Source organism: Chlorocebus sabaeus, chromosome 18, assembly GCF_047675955.1.
Source record: "Chlorocebus sabaeus isolate Y175 chromosome 18, mChlSab1.0.hap1, whole genome shotgun sequence".
Lineage (NCBI taxonomy): Eukaryota > Metazoa > Chordata > Mammalia > Primates > Cercopithecidae > Chlorocebus > Chlorocebus sabaeus.
Window position 1 is genome coordinate 11,889,268 of NC_132921.1, and position 18,167 is coordinate 11,907,434.

Consider the following 18,167-nt stretch of genomic DNA (forward strand, 5'->3'; position numbering starts at 1 on the left):
CTCAGCCTATTACTAGCCATTAATAAAATCCCAGGTAATAAACCAAAGTAATTGGTCAAAGAATTAAGCATATAACTTAATCTAGGTCAGCACCGAGTCTTTCTCTGGGATTTTATGTTTTATGGTTAGTGGAAAAATAAGCTGTCTTCACTGAGGTCTTGCAGCGGGATAACATAAACTTGCAATTATGTTTGCTGGCACCTTGGGCAAGTTTATCTGCAGAGAGGATAAGACCGTCCTGCAGAAAGGAACAGGGACAGAGTCTAGATTGAAGGGATAGAAAGTAAGAGTGAGAGCCAGACAAGAATATAATGAACAATATACTATTAGTTCATGGATCCAGCACGGCCATTATCAGTTATTTAAAATAAAACAAAACAAATACATACACACACACACACACACACACACACACACACGTTTGTTCAAGCTACTTCTAGCTGGGTTTTCTGACTTGCCAAAAATCCCAGATCATCTATATATTTCACATGGAAAATGAGATAGATTTAGTGTGGAATTTGACATGTTCCCCTAATATTGTTTCTACAAGAATAAGCTTACTAGTTTATGTGGCTACTCGCGGTATTGAGAAACTGAATTTAACAATCATATATATAAAGGGTGAGTTTAAGGAGGGCTTGTTCTGTTTCTGGTCTTTATCCCTTTTTGGTTATTTTTATTACTGTACATCTTCTCTTTTTATGAGACATAAGGAACATAAATCCAGAATCCGCCACTGGCATGCTTCTACTATTAATTATGTAATCAAAAATACTTGTTGAATGAGTGGATATAAAGCTAGAGCTGAGATAACCTTTAAAATGTACATTTATAAAATACAACTTACATTCTCTGAAATATCAGTGTCCAGCCTCACTTTTGAAAGCCCTTAAAAATAAACTATTTTATTCATCCAAGACATTTCAAAGAGTAACCATCTCAAATGGCATAAAAATAAAGGTCATTAGCTCAAAACCTGAAACTTCAAAGGAAAATAAATGCCAAATATAGATGTATTTTTGTTTCTCTATAAATCACAGATTTTGTCTTTCTGGCATTTATTTATAGATAGCTAGTTTTATGAAAAAAAAATGTTAATGTAAAAGTTGAATTATAGATCTGAGACATAATGCAACTGGTAATGAAATCAAAATAAATATAAAGGTAATACATTGTGCCTATCTGCCTACTTATGCAATTTTATTATTCAGCAAAATACAAATTTGAAATTACTAACACCACTTTTCAATATTCTTCTTTATTTATACCTAATCCATGCCATTGTATTACAAATAGATGTAAAGATATAAATATGTAATAGCTAAAATGATCAAAATATTAGGTATTCAATTTAAAAATTTCTAAGATACATGAAAATAAACTTTTATTTAGGTTTTCTGAATACGTTGTACATGTATTTTCTATTTTATGTTTTCTCAAAGACTAAAGCTGGAGCATAATGATATTGCTACTGTTCCACATTTCCACTGTTTTATTGTCTATATTCTTTAATGTTTATTCATTACTTTGAACATGGCTTTAAAGTCATGCATTGAGATATATAATATTAAAGTTTTATCACACTCAAAGCCATTTTAATCTTAGCTGAAAGTAAAAACAAAACCAGAATCATTTAGTTCTAGCTCTGGACAAATGTTTTTAAATGAATTCTTCATTTTCTGAAAAGCAATTACAGGTGCAAGTAGTACTTTTCTGTCACTCAGATCTCAGAGTGTAAATCTATAGAACACAACCAAGTAACTTAGTACCATAATGTGCTGGGTTTGGTTCAAAGTTTAGGCATTTTTCTTAAATTAGCTGTTTGCAAGGAGCTCTGTGGCACAGAGATTTATGTTGATGGTCAGTTCTATAATTTTTATAAATATACAGCACAGTAATGTTGGCTTTTATGGGTGTTTCTAGATACAGTGAAGATTCTAAGGGTCCTTGGGAAAAGAGAGAATTGTGTAACTCCCAAGTATTTCCACCTGCATTATATGACTGTGTCTGTCTCCTTTGCTAAATTAAGGACAATTCAAGGAATTTCACACTTTTTTGTGGTTGTTTCTCATAAAACCTTGGAAAATGTTTTGCACATAGTAGTCCCTGAAAACACTGATGTGTTATGGACACAATTCAGACATATCTAGAACCTGACAATGATTAAGATAAAAACCTCGTGTATAGAAAACTTACCTAATGGAACAGACAAATAATAAAATAAGGATGAAAGAAAAAAACCATCAATTCAAGACACTGATTAAAAGGATGAAAATCCTGAGCCAAATATCCAAACTGTGTTTCTGTAGTATTCTGACCTTCTTCATACATGCCTTTTCTCAATTTCGGTCGCTCTATACCCCACATCTTGTGATCCAAAGTGCACAATTCAAGCAAAAGTATACACTTCATATGATAGAGTACAAAGAATGATGGAAACACAGACAGACAGAAGGAAGGGAGGGAGGAAGGGAGGGAGGAATGGAGGGAGGAAAGGAGGAAGGGAGGGAGGGAGGAAGGGAAGGAGGAAAGGACAAGGGGAGTGAGGGAGGGAGGAAGGGAGAAAGGGAGGAAGGGAGGAAGGAAGAATGGAGGGAGGGAGGAGGGGAGGAAGAAGGAAGGAAGGAAGGAAGGAAGGCAGGAAGGAAGGAAGGAAGGAAGGAAGGGAGGGAGGGAGGGAGGGAGGGAGGGAAGAAGGAAGGAGAGAGAAATAGTGTTGGAGGGAGGGCAGGTCGGCTTCTCTACCTGACTTCTACCAAATCAAATCATGCCATTTTGCTGCTTAATGAGGTTGATGTAGACTGTTCTATTCAGGAATAAATTAAACTTGTGAGCTCTAGTTATTTTAGAAAAGATCTGTTTACCAATAGTGACTTAATGTGTGTACACTCACAACAAAATGAAGAGAACTTTGGTAATTTTCCAGTTAATTTCATCACAAAACATAAGGAGTTTGGGTGATTTACTCCATAGTGACACCTTTTTCTGAAACTTGCAATCTGAACTGTGTTTTCTTTCTACACAGTCCTTCTAGTTCCTGCTTCCTTGCTGTGTAAATTTTGAACCCCTCCCTCCTACATCTAGTTATTCTTATTTCATGTTGCTTCAAATCTGTCTGGCTGCTTCCGATGCTAGGTCTTTACACATCTTTAGAAAAATAAGGTCTAAAGTATATTTTTTTCTTATTCTCCTAGAGATACTTGAGTCAGGCAAAATAAAAGTAGTATAAAGTTATTATTAATTTATGTCAGTCTTTAAGGTCTAAAATTGCTTTATGACCAAAAAAAAAAAAAAGAATAGCAAAGTGACCTTTGGACAAATTTGGAACAAATCTGAAGAAGGAGGCTCTTATGTGATACCACTCTTTCTCTCTCTCTTTTTCCCTTTCAGTGTTACTGTTCCAGCATGCTAAGTTCAAGATTTTTTTTAAGCACATGCTTTTTACATTGGGCCAGATAATAGAACACTCTCTGCTACTTGCACCTTTACAAAACTTTATATAGATATATAGTTATATATATATTGTTATATATATAGTTATATATAGTTATATAGTTTTATATATAGTCATAAATATAGTTATATATATAGTTATTAGCAAAATTCTACTGTATAATTTCTAAGTTACAGTCAAAGTTGATATATCTTTCCTGAATGAAATTTCTTCTATGTGCTCTTGGCATCTAAGTAATGATTTACATGCACCAATAAAACACATAATTACAGACTGAGCAAGTATAAATAAAAGGAAAAAGGTAGTCTTTATAAATATAGGGGAATATTTCATCATATGGAATAAAATAAATAGAAAATATATTAGTTAAATTATTAGTTTTAGAGTACATGTCATTTTTTTCATTTCATAGACATGTATTTAGGATTTGCCATTTCAGGCCATGTGCCTGAATTTGAGATATCATCATAAAGATTCTCATTTATTTAAAAAAAAAAAAACAAAACCCTGTAAGTCAACATATTTATATGAGGGTGCTTGATCATGATTAAGATCTAGGAAACTTAAAACTAGGTGAGCATAGCAGAAAACCTATGTAACCTCAAAAAAAAAAAAAAAAAAAAATACAGACACTTCAAACTGTGCTAATTTTATAGTCTGAATCTGTCTTATAAAACAAAAAAATGAGGATTTAAGAAAGCAATCTATTTGCATCTGTAATTTTCTATATTTGAGTATAATGCATACTATTTGAGAAACTGTTCAATGAAAAATCACTTATTTGCCATCAGATAAAAAGCAGTACTTTTGTTAAAAAGGAATTAACAAGAAGTATGTATTTCAGAATAATTTGGTGATTAATTTTAACAAGATTTATAATTATAGAGATTTACAAGCTAAGATACTTTAAACTGATATAAACTAAAAATGTGCATAAATGTCTATAGACACAAGTTCCATTACATCCAAATATCAATTATTTTAAAAATATATTTGCATTCATATGGCTGTCCGCTTTATAATTTACTATCAACAATCTGGTTTTTAATTTACATTCAACAATAACTGATTTACAAATTAACACTATCTCTGAAAGCCACACACATACTTTTTACAGATATAAAAAATCTTTATCCCAACCCAACCACCTCCACAGAAAGCCCTTGAGGAAGCATTCTATATAGCAAATAAGTATATGTGTGTGTGTGTGTGTGTGTGTGTGTATGTCTTTTAATTTCTTTTTTTTTTTTTTTTTTTTTTTTTTTTTTTTGAGACGGAGTCTTGCTCTGTAGCCCGGGCTGGACTGCAGTGGCCGGATCTCAGCTCACTGCAAGCTCCGCCTCCCGGGTTTACGCCATTCTCCTGCCTCAGCCTCCGGAGTAGCTGGGACTACAGGCGCCCGCCACCTCGCCCGGCTAGTTTTTTGTATTTTTAGTAGAGACGGGGTTTCACCGTGTTAGCCAGGATGGTCTCGATCTCCTGACCTCGTGATCCGCCCGTCTCGGCCTCCCAAAGTGCTGGGATTACAGGCTTATGTCTTTTAATTTCAACTTTTATTTTAGATACAGAAAATACATCTTCAAGTTTGTTTCACAGCTATATTGTATCCTGGTTATAGCCATGCACCCAATGGGTACTTTTTTGACCTATGGCCCCTCCTGCCCTTACTGCCCTAGTAGTCCCGTGTCTATTGTCCCCATCTTTATGTCCATATTTGCTGAATACTTTAGCTCCCATTTGTAAGTGAGAACGTGTAGTATTTAGTTTTCTGTTGCTGCATTAATTTGCTTAGGATTATGGCCTCTAGCTCCATGTACATTGCTGCAAATTACATGACTTTATTCTTTTTTATGGATCCTTAATATTCCATGGTGTAAATGTAGCACATGGACTGTATCCAATCCACCATTGCTGGGCAACTAGATTAATTATATGTGTTTGCTATTGTGAATATTGCTGCAATGAACACACGAGTGCACGTGTCTTTTTGGTATAATGATCTCATTTCCTTTGCGCATATACCCAGTAATGGGTTTGGTGGGTTGAATGGTAGCTCCATTTACAGTTCTTCGAGAAATCTCCAAACTGCCTTCCATAGTGGCTAAATTAATTTACATTCCCAACAACAGTGCCTAAGTATTCCCTTTGTTCCAGCATCTTTGCCATCATCTGTTGCTTTTGACTTTTTAATAAGAGCCATTCTGACTCGTATGATATGACATCTCATTGTATTTTGATTTGCATTTCTCCTATGAATAACGATGATGAACATTTTTCATGTTTGTTGGTTGCTTGTATGTCTTCTTTTGAGAAGTATTTGTTCATGTTCTTTGCTCAATTTTTAATAGGCTTTTTTGTTTTTTACTTGTTGAATTCTTTAAGTTCCTTATAGATTCTGGATATAAAACCTTTGTTGGATGCATAATTTGGAATATTTTCTCCCATTCTATAGGTTTTCTGTTTGCTCTGTTGATAGTTTCTTTTGCTGTGCAGCAGCTCTTTAGTTTAACGAGGTACCACTTGTCTATTCTTGCTTTTGTTGCAATTGCTTTTGGCGATTTAGCCAAAAATTATTTGTCAAGGCCATTATGAAGGAAGGTATTTCCTAAGTTTTTTTTTTTCCTGGAATTTTTATAGTTTGAGGTTTTACATTTGAATATTTAATCAATCGAGTTAATTTCTATACATGCTGGTTGTTGGCTCTTAAGATTTTGAGGTATGTTCTTTCAATGTCTACTGTGTGGAGGGTTTGTATCATGAAGGGATGTTGAATTTTATCAAAAGTTTTTTCTCCGTCTATTGAGATCATCATATGGTTTTTGCTTTTAACTCTGTTTATTTGGTAAATCACATTTATTGACTTCCATATATTAAACCAACCTTGCATCCTAGGAATAAGCCTACTTAATTGTGGTGAAGTAACTTTTTGATATGCTACTGTATCCAGTTTGCTAATATTTTGTGGAGAATTTCTGTGTCTAGGTTCATTGGGGATATTGGCCTGAAGTTTTCTTTCTTTGTCATTCCTCTCCCAGATTTTGGTATTAGGCTGATGCTAGCTTCAAAGAATAAGGAAAGAGTCTCATCTCAACTTTTTTGGAATAGTTTCAGTAGGAATTGTACCAGTTTTGCTTTATACTTCTGTTTGAATTCAACTGTGAATCTACCTGGTCTGGACTTTTTGTTGGCTGGTAGGTTTTTTTATTACTGATTCAATTTCAGAGCTCAGTGTTGGTCTATTCAGGCTTTCGATCTCTTCCTGATTCAGTCTTGAGAGATTGCATGTTTACAGGAATTTATCCACTTCCTCTGGATTTTCTAATTTGTGTACATAGAGTTGCTCATAATATTCTCTGAAGATCTTTTTTATTTCTATGGGACCAGTTGTAATTTCATCTTTGTCATTTCTGATTGTGCTTATTTGATCTTCTCTCTTTTTTATTCTTTTTGCCTTGTTAATCTATTGCGAGGTCTAATCTTGTTTAATTGTTCAGAGAACAAGCTCTTGGATTCGTTGATATTTTGAAGAGTCTTTTGCATCTCAGATTTTTAAGTGCTTCTCTAATTTTAATGATTTCTTTTTCTTCAGGTAGGTTTGTGGTTGGTTTGTTCTTTTTTTTTTTTTTTTTTGACTAGTGCTTATAGGCACAAAATTAGATTGTTAATCTGAAGTCTTTCTGACTTCTTGATGTGATGAAGGTGTTTAGGGCTATAAAACTTTCTTCTCAACCCTGCTTTAGCAGAGTTTTGGTAAGTTGTGTCCCTACTTTTATGTATTTCAGAGAATTTTTAAAATTCCTTCCTTAATTTTAATGTTTACTCAAGAGTTATTCAGGAGCAAGTTATTTTATTTCTATGTATTTATATAGTTTTAAGAGATCGTTCTGATATTGATTTCTATTTTTATTGCACTGTATGCTTTGTGTGATTTCTATTTGTTTTAATTTATTTAGATTTGTTTTATGACCAGGCATGTAGTTGATCCTAGAATATGTTCCATGTGCAGATGAGAAGCATGTATATTCTGTAGTTGTTGGGTGGAGTGTTCTGTAGATATATATTTGGCCCAGTTGTTCAAGTGTCAAGTTTACATCCAGAGTTTCTTCATTAGTTTTCTACCTTGATTATTTGTCTAATTCTATCAATGGGGTATTGAATCTTCCAAAATTATTGTGTAAGTATATGTGTTTCATTGACCAAGAATAACTTGTTTTATGAATCTGGGTGCTCCAAAGTTGTGTGCATATATATTTACGACAATGAAGTCTTCTTTCTGGATTATGGTCTTTATCATTGGGCAATGTTTTTCATTGTCTAAAATATATTTTGAAAGTACAAAATCCATTGATATGCAACAATGTTAATTTTGGCCAAAGTATCAAGTTGTAGTTACATATTAAGTCCTATTTCCAATGAGTTAATAATAATGTGGTGATGCTTAATTTCTTAACATGGGGGCCGGGCGCGGTGGCTCAAGCCTGTAATCCCAGCACTTTGGGAGGCCCAGACGGGCGGATCACGAGGTCAGGAGATCGAGACCATCCTGGCTAACACGGTGAAACCCCGTCTCTACTAAAAAAAAAAACACAAAAAACTAGCCGGGCGAGGTGGCGGGCGCCTGTAGTCCCCGCTACTCGGGAGGCTGAGGCAGGAGAATGGCATAAACCCGGGAGGCGGAGCTTGCAGTGAGCTGAGATCCGGCCACTGCACTCCAGCCCGGGCGACAGATCAAGACTCCGTCTCAAAAAAAAAAAAAAAAAAAAAAAAAAGAAAAAGAAAGGGAGTGTTGAATCAAAGAGGTCATTATTTTCATATAATTTCCCTTCCTGATACTGTATGTATTGAGAAATTGAGTTTACTCAGCCCCCAAATGATTGAGTCATCCCCATTATTTGTGATAATAATATTAAAGTAATTATTATTGTGATAGTTATTGTTTTATGTCTGGAGTTACCAAGTTAAGGTGATCCATGCCACATAACTATTAACATGTATCATAAATTGAATGTATTATGTTTTTACAACCTGTCTTAAGAGAAAGATGATTTGTCAGAAACTTTATACTTTGCATTCACAAACTTTGTAACACAACCCAGAAAATCATTTGGGGAGTCAAATTAGGGTGATTATTCCTGAAATGAACATTCAGTACTGAAAAGCCACATACTTGTCTTCATACATGTTTATGTTGTGATATAGACACGAATGTTGAACACTTGGCAAGACAAATGACAGAGAATATATTTATACTTAGCTTTGTTGACTTTGCTGATAAAATCACAACTTTAGGGTGTTTATAGTATAAATTCTCAAAAAGAGTTTGCCTTTCTATGACAACTTCAGTGAGAGGAGTCTAATAGCAAAAAACTTAATTATTTTTAAAAACAAGGAATGTCATCAATAGCTGGCATGAGAACTGCCACTTCATTCTGAAGTTTGAAAAAAAAAAGTTTTCAATACTTAGAATGCTTGCCTTACCATAGTAGCAATTGAATAAAGGACTAACAATGTGTCTTATAAAGAGTTAATCATGAAGAAAGATTAGTTTTGTATTAGAGTAATAAGCTCATAAAGTTGAGAAGTAATGGACCAATTCTCTGAAATAATACAGGGTCTTAGGATATTTAAAATCAGGTTGAAACCTTTTATTGCACAGGTAAATATTTGTGGAGTGAGGAATGGCCAGAAAAATGTCACTGTTTAGGTAGCAGATATTCAGAGTTGCCTGAGAATCTAAACCAGAAAATAGGAATGGAAATGGAAATGATTAAAGAGCAAACCTTAAAGTGTTGGTTTTAAAATCAGTACAAAATTATACATATCCATAACAGAAAAACACATAATCAGATCTAAATGTTCAAAATGTAGCCACACCTCTAAGTTAAGAGGGCAGTTAGTAATAGAAGGTACCAGGGAAAAACCAAAAAGTAATTTCCTAAATCCAAAGTAATCAGGCAATTAGTTTCAAAATGTGGCCATTGAGTATGGTCACTTGAGGTGGAACACAGATTGAATGCTAGTCTCTGTGATTATAAGGAGACAAAACACAACCCCAGCCCTGAAGTAACAAGGACATAAAAGAGAATCAAACATCAACCTTTTCAGACCAAGACACAGTTTCTAGAACTGCATTATAAAGCAAGTACTTGACCAATAAAGGTAGGTGGGAACTAAGAGAGTAAATTAGGAAAACAGTGTGGAGCTGATTTGCAGTCACTGCTACTTAGACTGGTACGGTTTCCCATTATTAGTATCGGTTTGTGAGGTGCTGAAATATGAACTGTGATGCGGGCGTAAACAAAGAACACCAACACGACAACAAGTGACGACTATTTATTAGGAGCTTGCTAAAGCAGGGAAGTTAGCCACAATCACTTCAGTTTGACAAAGACGCAATGGCAGGCAGGCGAGTGGGGAAGTTCTAAAGGTGAATAACAAAAAGTGAAGGCTTTAAGCATTCCCTGATTCCAAGATGTTGGCATGGGGAAGCTGGAGATGGGCTATCTAACAGGAGCCGGCCAAATTATGTGACTGTTTAGAGTTGTGTGTTTTGTTTTCTCCGATGCTAAGTTGGAAATGGGGGCAACAACAAGGGAAGTTAGCCGGTTTTGCTCAAGCCCTGGTGGCTAATTTGGAGCTGATTGTCACAGAGGTCTTGTTTGGCTTCCTAGGCTGGCTACAGAGGCTGTGTGTCAGAGATCTATTGTCCTATAAGATCTGGCTATGGTCTCTATAGTCAATTTCCCAATGAGTTCATGGCTTTAAATATAGGATGCAGAAATCAAAGGAGAAAAGATAGAACTAATGGGTCACACCCCTGTCAATGGGAAAAGTGTTGGCACACAGTAAGTGGTAATCTGGGAGTTCCTAAACAATAATCAAGAGCGTTTATCCCTAAAAGCAATGATGAGAACCAGACACAATATAATTCTCAGAAGACACCATGTGCAGAGAGATGGTCATAGGAAGGAATGGGGACTAGTAATAAAGCAAATATGAAGAAAAAGAATATTCTTCCATTAGGTTTCAGGAACAGAGTGTGATATTCTCATAAAAATATGTTAAGTAATGTATATTCTAATTAGCTATATTTAACTATTCTACAATGTCTAAGCACTTCAAAACTTCATGTTGTACTCTGTAAGTACACACACTGTTGTCTCTCAGTTTAAAATAAACATGAATAAAAACAGATTGTGAGTATTTATGATTATATGGTTGCTAAAGCACTAACCTATCGATTCCTAAAAATCAAAAGAGTGGAACTCGACTTAATGTGTACAGTGAGGGTGGGTTTGCAGAAGAGGCTGACCTAATCCTGGTGGCAAGAACCACATGAATATAGTCCCAGAGAAATTTCAGAAGGCAGGAATTTACAACTCAGCAGACATACAGAGCAATTCAAAACCATTGGTTAAGTTTTCCCACCTCATGAAGCTTGGGATCAATTCTGAGAAGGGAGTGATTGTGGAGAAAATTCTAGTTGGCATAACTAAACTTTCAGTAACTTTAAAAAAAGAAAAGAAAATTCATGAATTCATTGTGTATTACCCTGAAGTGACCAGATTCATTTTCTGTTTTCTGGAAGAAGTGAGGCTTCTAAAGTAATTAAGATCTGTTATATAATTTCTGAAGTTGCATTTTGTAGAGTTGAGTTGATGGGTTGTGGAAGTCATCACCATTTTTTATCGTATAAATGCAACATTCTCCTGGTAGAAGGAGGGCTGTCCTTTAGGAATGCGTTGCCACACTTAGTGAAAATAATGAAGTTATCCTAAGTACAAAGAAAAAGACATCATAGAGAAATGTTTCCTTATACTAATGTTATTTTGATGTTCATAAAGCAAGGTTTTTTGGTAATTATAAAATTAATGTAAAAACTTCATAGAAAATTTAGAAACCACAATAATGAAGAATGAAACGTAGCTCCTGAAAGATGACCCCAAAATGGAACCTTTCTAAATGATCACTTTTTAGATTTCAGCAAATCTGCCATGATTAGCTTTAGGAGAGGAATTACTCCAGAAAAACACCTAGATCCACTTTTCTCAGAGTGGAATTTGGCAAACACTAATAGCTAACCTGCTTCTCTCAGAGAGAACTACCCTTCAGATTCATTTGGAAATGCTCTGACATGTGCTGTCTCCCTTTTGCACAGGAAGACATCAAAAGCTCTTAGAAAGCCTGTGGTAAGCAAACCTGACTAACTTTACTTGGATCATCAGGCAATGTAAGCGTCACAAGTGAATGGGGCAATATGGCAAAGAACAAAAAGAAGAGAGAGTGTGCACTAACAGCCCATGTACACTAGCAGCCCCACAGGCAAGCATGTGTACTTGAGTACAGACCTGAGAACAAGCAACAAGGAGCATACACAGGAAAACACAGGCTCTAAGAATCGTAAATGCTTCAATCCCAAAGAAGAAAATCACACACGGTGGCTGATGATTATTTGATGAAAATTTAGAAAGAAAACACAAGGTCTAGTCAGACATTTTGCTTAAATTTAGAAAAATAGGTATCAAAAACTTCAGATAACCAATGAGAATAACTCTATGGTTCAGTTTAAAACTGAATAAAGGGTCAGAAGATATAACTGCAAATACAATAAAAAGCAAAATTCAGAAAATACAAACAAAATTAATCTCTGTAATGAATGAAAGTGAGATGAATATGAAAAGCCCAATGAGTCCACACAAGGGATTCTATAATTTTTTAAAAGCTTGAGTAGTATACTGGAAGATTGAGTAATATACTGGAAGACTGAGTAATATACTGGCAGACTAAGTAATATACTGGAAGATTGAGTACTGGAAGAAGGAGTAATGGATACATGTAAGAGTAAGGCACAGAGATTCCAAGCTATTTTTTCAAAGCTTAACTAATGATATGAAATTTAGGAAAAGTTAACAGGAAATAAAAAAAAATCGTGTATCTCTCCTCTACATAACAAAAAAAGCCATTATTTGCTGGGGACACAACCAATAACATCCATGTAGCTTCTGTCTCCTGGAAAAGGTGCAATTACCTCAAATTTACAAAGGGCAGATTAAAGTTAGGTACAATGTGATCGAAGACCAGGTTGTTGAAACACTAGAAAGAATCATTTAAATGAGTTTATTACTTTCTCTATTTACATCCCTTTCATTTAATAAAATGAGAAATACTTTCAAACTTCCAAAGGATCATAGAAAACAATTAAAATGGGCCACATTTCTGATTTTTAATAAGGTCTAAAAATGGAATAAATAACTAATAAATACAACTTCATAGAAGGCAAATTTCAGAACATACAAACTGGCTAATTAAAATTAATCTTCTGATATATATTAGAAATAATTATGAAATCGTTACTAGATAAACCTGAGGAAGAAAATGGTAAACACTGAGTACACAGGCTTTGTTAAGACATAGCAGTTCTGGACTGAGTGCTGCTGGAGAAAATTCATGAACGTATATAGTTCTGAGCGTTTTCTTCCGCAATCAGATCTTTTCTACTGTTGAAAACCTGTCTGTGTGTCCCCAGATACGAGATGTACCCCGTCACGGAAGAACACATGATTCCACATCACTTTTCCTTTCTGGGTCTCTCTTTCTTATTTATATTTAATAATAATCGAATGTCTTGAAATTTGCTCTTGCCTACTTTACTTCATTTATTTGTCTTTCTCTTCTCAGAAAAACCTCATTAAAAGTTCAAACCGAGGTAGGAGGTACTGAGTGACTTTGGAAGTCCGCACTGTCGCATTGCAGATACTACTTAGCTCAGGGTCTGGTGGCTAGACAGGTTCTCTCCTTTCCAGTTGGAGGCCTCTGCCGCAAACACGCTCCGCCAGATCTTCGGTCAGGCCAAGAAGCATCCGAGCTTGATCCCCCTCTTTGTATTTCTTGGAACTGGAGCTACTGGAGCAACACTGTATCTCTTGCGTCTGGCATTGTTCAATCCAGATGTTTGTTGGGACAGAAATAACCCAGAGTCCTGGAACAAACTGGGTCCCAATGATCAATACAAGTTCTACTCAGTGAATGTGGATTACAGCAAACTGAAGAAGGAACGTCCAGATTTGTAAATAAAATGTTTCACTATAACGCTGCTTTAGAATGAAGGTCTTCCAGAAGCCACATCCGCACAATTTTCCACTTAACCAGGAAATATTTCTCCTCTAAATGCATGAAATCATGTTGGAGATCTCTATTGTAATCTCTATTGGAGATTCCACTGATTAATAAATAACTGAAACTTGAAAAAAAAAAAAAAAAAGTTCAAACCAAGCAACTACATGTTTATAAATACCCAGCCTGGCACATTCTTCCTCTCCCCTGTGTATAAATCAGTTTTAGCTTTTTCCATAGAATTCTCTTTTTGACTCTTAAACTCGAGTAAGAAAGAATGTGTTGGGGCATCTTGTATTACTTTATCAAACCCTTCTTCCTATATGTCATGATAATCTATTGAGAACAGGTTTGTAGGGAATCCCATTAATGGCTAGTCAAGGTTAGTATGTATTTTCTAACTTTCTATATTTTCTCAGGACCAGTTTTCAGCAACTTTAGGAAATTTAAAATAGTAGATCATTTATTATTTTAGAATAGACCCTTATATCATTTTCCTAAAGTAGGATATTGTTCACAAGGTACACCTGAAATAAAATTCCAAGTCTTCAGTGTATTAAAAAAGGCAATGTGGGGGATAAAATGACAAATAGTACATATATTTTAAGCATTAGAACCCCACTTTTGACAACACATATCCAAAAACTTCATAATCAAAGGAAACCTAAAATACATTGATAAGTGGCTTGTCACATAGAGACAAATGTTCAGCCTGCAGTAGGAATGTGAATTTTACAAACCAATATAAATTATAAATGAAATTATTCTTGTAAAAATTTTGATGGATACAGCAATGCATTATAATTCAACCTTAGTTCTTTTTGCTGTTCTTGTTCCCCTTATATACACTATATTGATTTAGGAAAGGAAAAGGGATAGGCTTTTTTTTTTTAAGTAACAGCACAGATAGTAACTATTGTAGGTATCACGGTGATATTATATTATCTCTGCTACAATTTAATTTTGCTGCAGTAGCATGAAAGCAGCCACAAACAAAACATAAACAGGCTATTAAGGCTGTATTCAAATAAAACTACTTGCAAAAAGAGACCCCTATAAGCCATAGTTTTCCAAACACTGATTTAGGACTATAAAATGTTTTGGATCTATAAAGAACTATTTATTACTCCTTGATCATTATTGCACCAAAATAATTGTATTCTTATAAGTGCTGTATTGAAAAATCCTGATATTTTGAAAAACTTTTTTTAACAATGATGCTATTCCTAAAATATTAAGTATTAGGTTTTTACATATATTTTGTAAAGTTAGTACATGTATATGACCGTAGCTTCTTGATACTTGCAGTGATTGTGTTAAGGAGTTGCACAATGTTTAGCCTAATTTTCTCATCAAATGATATTTGTTTTTCCTGGGCTACTTAGCGTTTTCCAAATAATATTTGATATTCTGGTAAACTTGATAAGGCTCATTAGCTAGATTGTAAGTTCCTTGAACACAGAAGGGAGTATATATTATATCTGTCTGATATACCACATGGTAACTACCACACAATCATGCTTGATGGAACAATCATTGATTTAAGTGTAATTTTTCCTTTTAGGTCTCTAAAAAAAGCAAAGATCTTCTTTTTGGGGGCAGGGGTTTAGTACTGATGCTATTTTTGGATGACAATAAAAGAAGGATATCCATTTTGAAATTTCATGCCACATAAATACAATCACAAAACAGTCGACAAGGTAATTCTAAGGTAACTATTAAAAAATATTACATTGCCTAGTTATGTGTGCCAATTTTTCTGCAATATTCCATCTTTAATTTGTGGCAGGTGTTAACAAAATAACAAAAGCAACAACATATTCCCAATATTTACTATAAGTCATTTCTACTGGAGAAATATTCATATATATTTCGTCTAAATTATCGCAGAATGCAGATTGCTTTGTCCTCCTAATCTGAATTCAGTGTTACAGTTACAATAAGCTTGTCCGTTTTGAAATGCCAAATTGTCCTGATTATTTCTACTCTGGATTTGAATACACAGAATGTTCATCCATTAAGAGGCTCACCCCTCAGGCAACTTATTAACTTTGTTTCTGGTGATCTTTTGAAAAATTGCTATACAATCTTCGTGACAACCTTTTAAAATGACTAAAAATTTAAGTTCCAAATAGGTCTTCAAGGCAATTTTAGGCATCTGCAAAGGATCATCCTTATGGGCATTTTATACTGAGAATAGCTGACTTTAGATATCAATTATATTGTATTTATTTATTGCTATATCTACATGTTGCTTATATGTATATCTGCTCATATTTCCTGTGGTTAATTTAAGATGGTATATGTCGCTATTCTCCAAAATTGTTTTAAAGTAATTGATAATAAATTTGAAGCAATCAAGAATACATTTCCAATCAGTCCTTCAAAAAGATAATGTCTCATCTTTGCTTATTTTATAACAAGTGTGCAAGAAAAACAATATTTGCCTTTTTAAATTGGGTGTATTTTTAATTACGTGACTCATTAGGAGAATTTAAATAATTTCTAGTTTTCTCCTCATTATGGTACACAGACTTAACATCAAAGATTTCACTGAAACAATAATTTAAAGCTCCAAATCAGTTTATTGTTTTATATGTATTTGTGTCAATGCAAATGGGCAGAATATGCCAAAGACAGAAGCTTAGGCTGACAAAACTATAATGGTCAGAACTGAGCTACTCTTTCTCCTCCTTGTCAAGAGTGTTTACTTCATAGGAGTGACTGGCAGTTTGGAGGAAGGCCCGAGGCGAATGAAAGAGTTGAGGACAGTTTGGGAGCACATCAACCAGGCCACAGGGTTATGAAGCCTGAGCAACCTGGAAGTCTTAGGGGAGGTGAAAAGAAGAGTAAATGGCAGGAGATAGGGGTTATTTTTAATATATAAGGGTCCAAATTTGTTATTGTTCATGCATATGTTAAGGTTCATCCTCTATTTGGTTCTGAGAACACACTTTCTAATTGCACTTAATCCTAGGTCACATGTCCTGCTACTGTGTTGAGGATGGATAGCACTGTTCCAACAACTTCAAGATAATTAATTTATTCTTTCATTTGCTTATTCATCAATAGGTTCTGTTGAGCATTTCTATATTCCAGGCATGGCGTAAGCACTAGGATGCAGGTTTTGTTTAGTCGGAGAGAGAGAGACAGAAAAGTGAAACAATAATTATAATTCAGTTTGCTCAGGACTATAATATGCACACAGAGATGTCTACATACAGATGAGGTATCTGCTAACTGGCAGGCAGAGAAGGATTCAGAGAAGGGGTGAACTGAATTCTGAAAGATTCATCTGAATGTACAGGTTTAAGGTTGGTTCTTTAAAGTTTCAAAATTAGTACCAATTTATCTTTGCATACACCTGCTATATTCAAACTAGTTTTTGTTCTCTATTCCCACAGCAAAATGTGTGCAGGGGTACCCACCGTAAGATAATGCACATTCTCTAATGCCACCTTACAAATATCCATTAAACCTCTTTTTCCCGGAAAACTCCCTAATTCCAATATTATTAAACACATGAATCCATGAAAAAATAGTTGACTTTCAGATAAGATAATCAATCATCTGCCACTAAATTTTCAACAAATTATACAGGACAACGTATAGATTGTAAATAATTCCATAGCTGTACTAGGTATTTCAGAAACAAATTTGCTGTATACATTATGGAAGAATTATCTCCTCCATACAGTGCTTATGATACTGATTTAGAAATCCCCCTAATGCCTGAGGCATGCTTTACTGCATAGAAATGTTCCCACTGATGAGGGAAAGAGAGTCATACGTATTAACCTGACAAAGAGAATATGCACAGTGACTTTAAGAGTCAACCTAAAAGCTTACATCTTATCTGCCTCCTTCTATTCTGTAGATTCTTGGAGCAAACCTTGAGAAAGAGGAGTTTTACGAACTAAAAAAGTGAGCAGTACAAGCAAAAAAAAAAAAAAAAATAGTGGGAAGTATTTGCCTAGTTACATCAAACTCAAGGGGATGTGTGTTACAGTCGTTATTACCACATTGTGTCTCTATGACTGCATAATTCATTAAGTTTTATTTGCACGTAGGAGTTGTCTAGAGTCAGTAACATTGTTAATAATTAATTGTAAATAGGTTTGTGTTTGTGTCCAAATAATATATATAAGTTTAAATATACGAGCTTATATTAATTTGCATTAACAAAATATTAATATAAAAATAGTTTAAGGCCAGAAAAGATAGTGTCAAGTAGTTAGAAAGAGGATATTAAATATTTCTAATCAAAAAATAATGAAAGTTTGAGATCATGAATATGTTAATTGCCCTGATCTGATCACTGTACACAATATCACAATATCACTATACTCCGTAAGTCTGTGTAATTATTATGTGTCAGTTAAAAATATAGATTTAAAAAACTAGAGCTTATGAACAGGAAATAAATAAGACTACTGGAATTTTTTATTTATTTTTGAAGAGTTAGTACATTGTTCAACCTTGAGACATAAAATATTATATCTATTATCACATTTTATAGCAATGTGCTTTGTGAATAAAATTTTGTTCTGACTTAAAAACACTAGATTTACATATCTCTCTTACTGTGCAAAAGGGCTGC

At 34.4% G+C, this 18,167-nt stretch overlaps 1 protein-coding gene across 1 annotated transcript; it reads left to right on the forward strand.

Annotated features, from left to right (window-relative positions):
• The first annotated feature begins 10,258 nt into the window (after positions 1-10,258).
• LOC103244129 (cytochrome c oxidase subunit NDUFA4) lies at positions 10,259-13,714 on the forward strand. The gene is made up of 3 exons (XM_073006219.1): positions 10,259-10,299; positions 11,613-11,643; positions 13,258-13,714. Exons 1-3 carry the CDS (start codon positions 10,259-10,261, stop codon positions 13,522-13,524), a joined length of 339 nt encoding a protein of 112 aa, XP_072862320.1. The 3' UTR covers positions 13,525-13,714.
• The last annotated feature ends 4,453 nt before the right edge of the window (positions 13,715-18,167 follow it).

Excerpts from the sequence above, each read along its gene's own strand:
- LOC103244129 (XM_073006219.1), top strand. The coding sequence starts at position 10,259 with ATGGGTCACACCCCTGTCAATGGGAAAAGTGTTGGCACACA. Across the intron at positions 10,300-11,612 it reads GGGAAAAGTGTTGGCACACA|GAAGACATCAAAAGCTCTTA; the intron begins GTAAGTGGTAAT and ends CCTTTTGCACAG. Across the intron at positions 11,644-13,257 it reads AAGCTCTTAGAAAGCCTGTG|TTGGAGGCCTCTGCCGCAAA; the intron begins GTAAGCAAACCT and ends TCTCCTTTCCAG.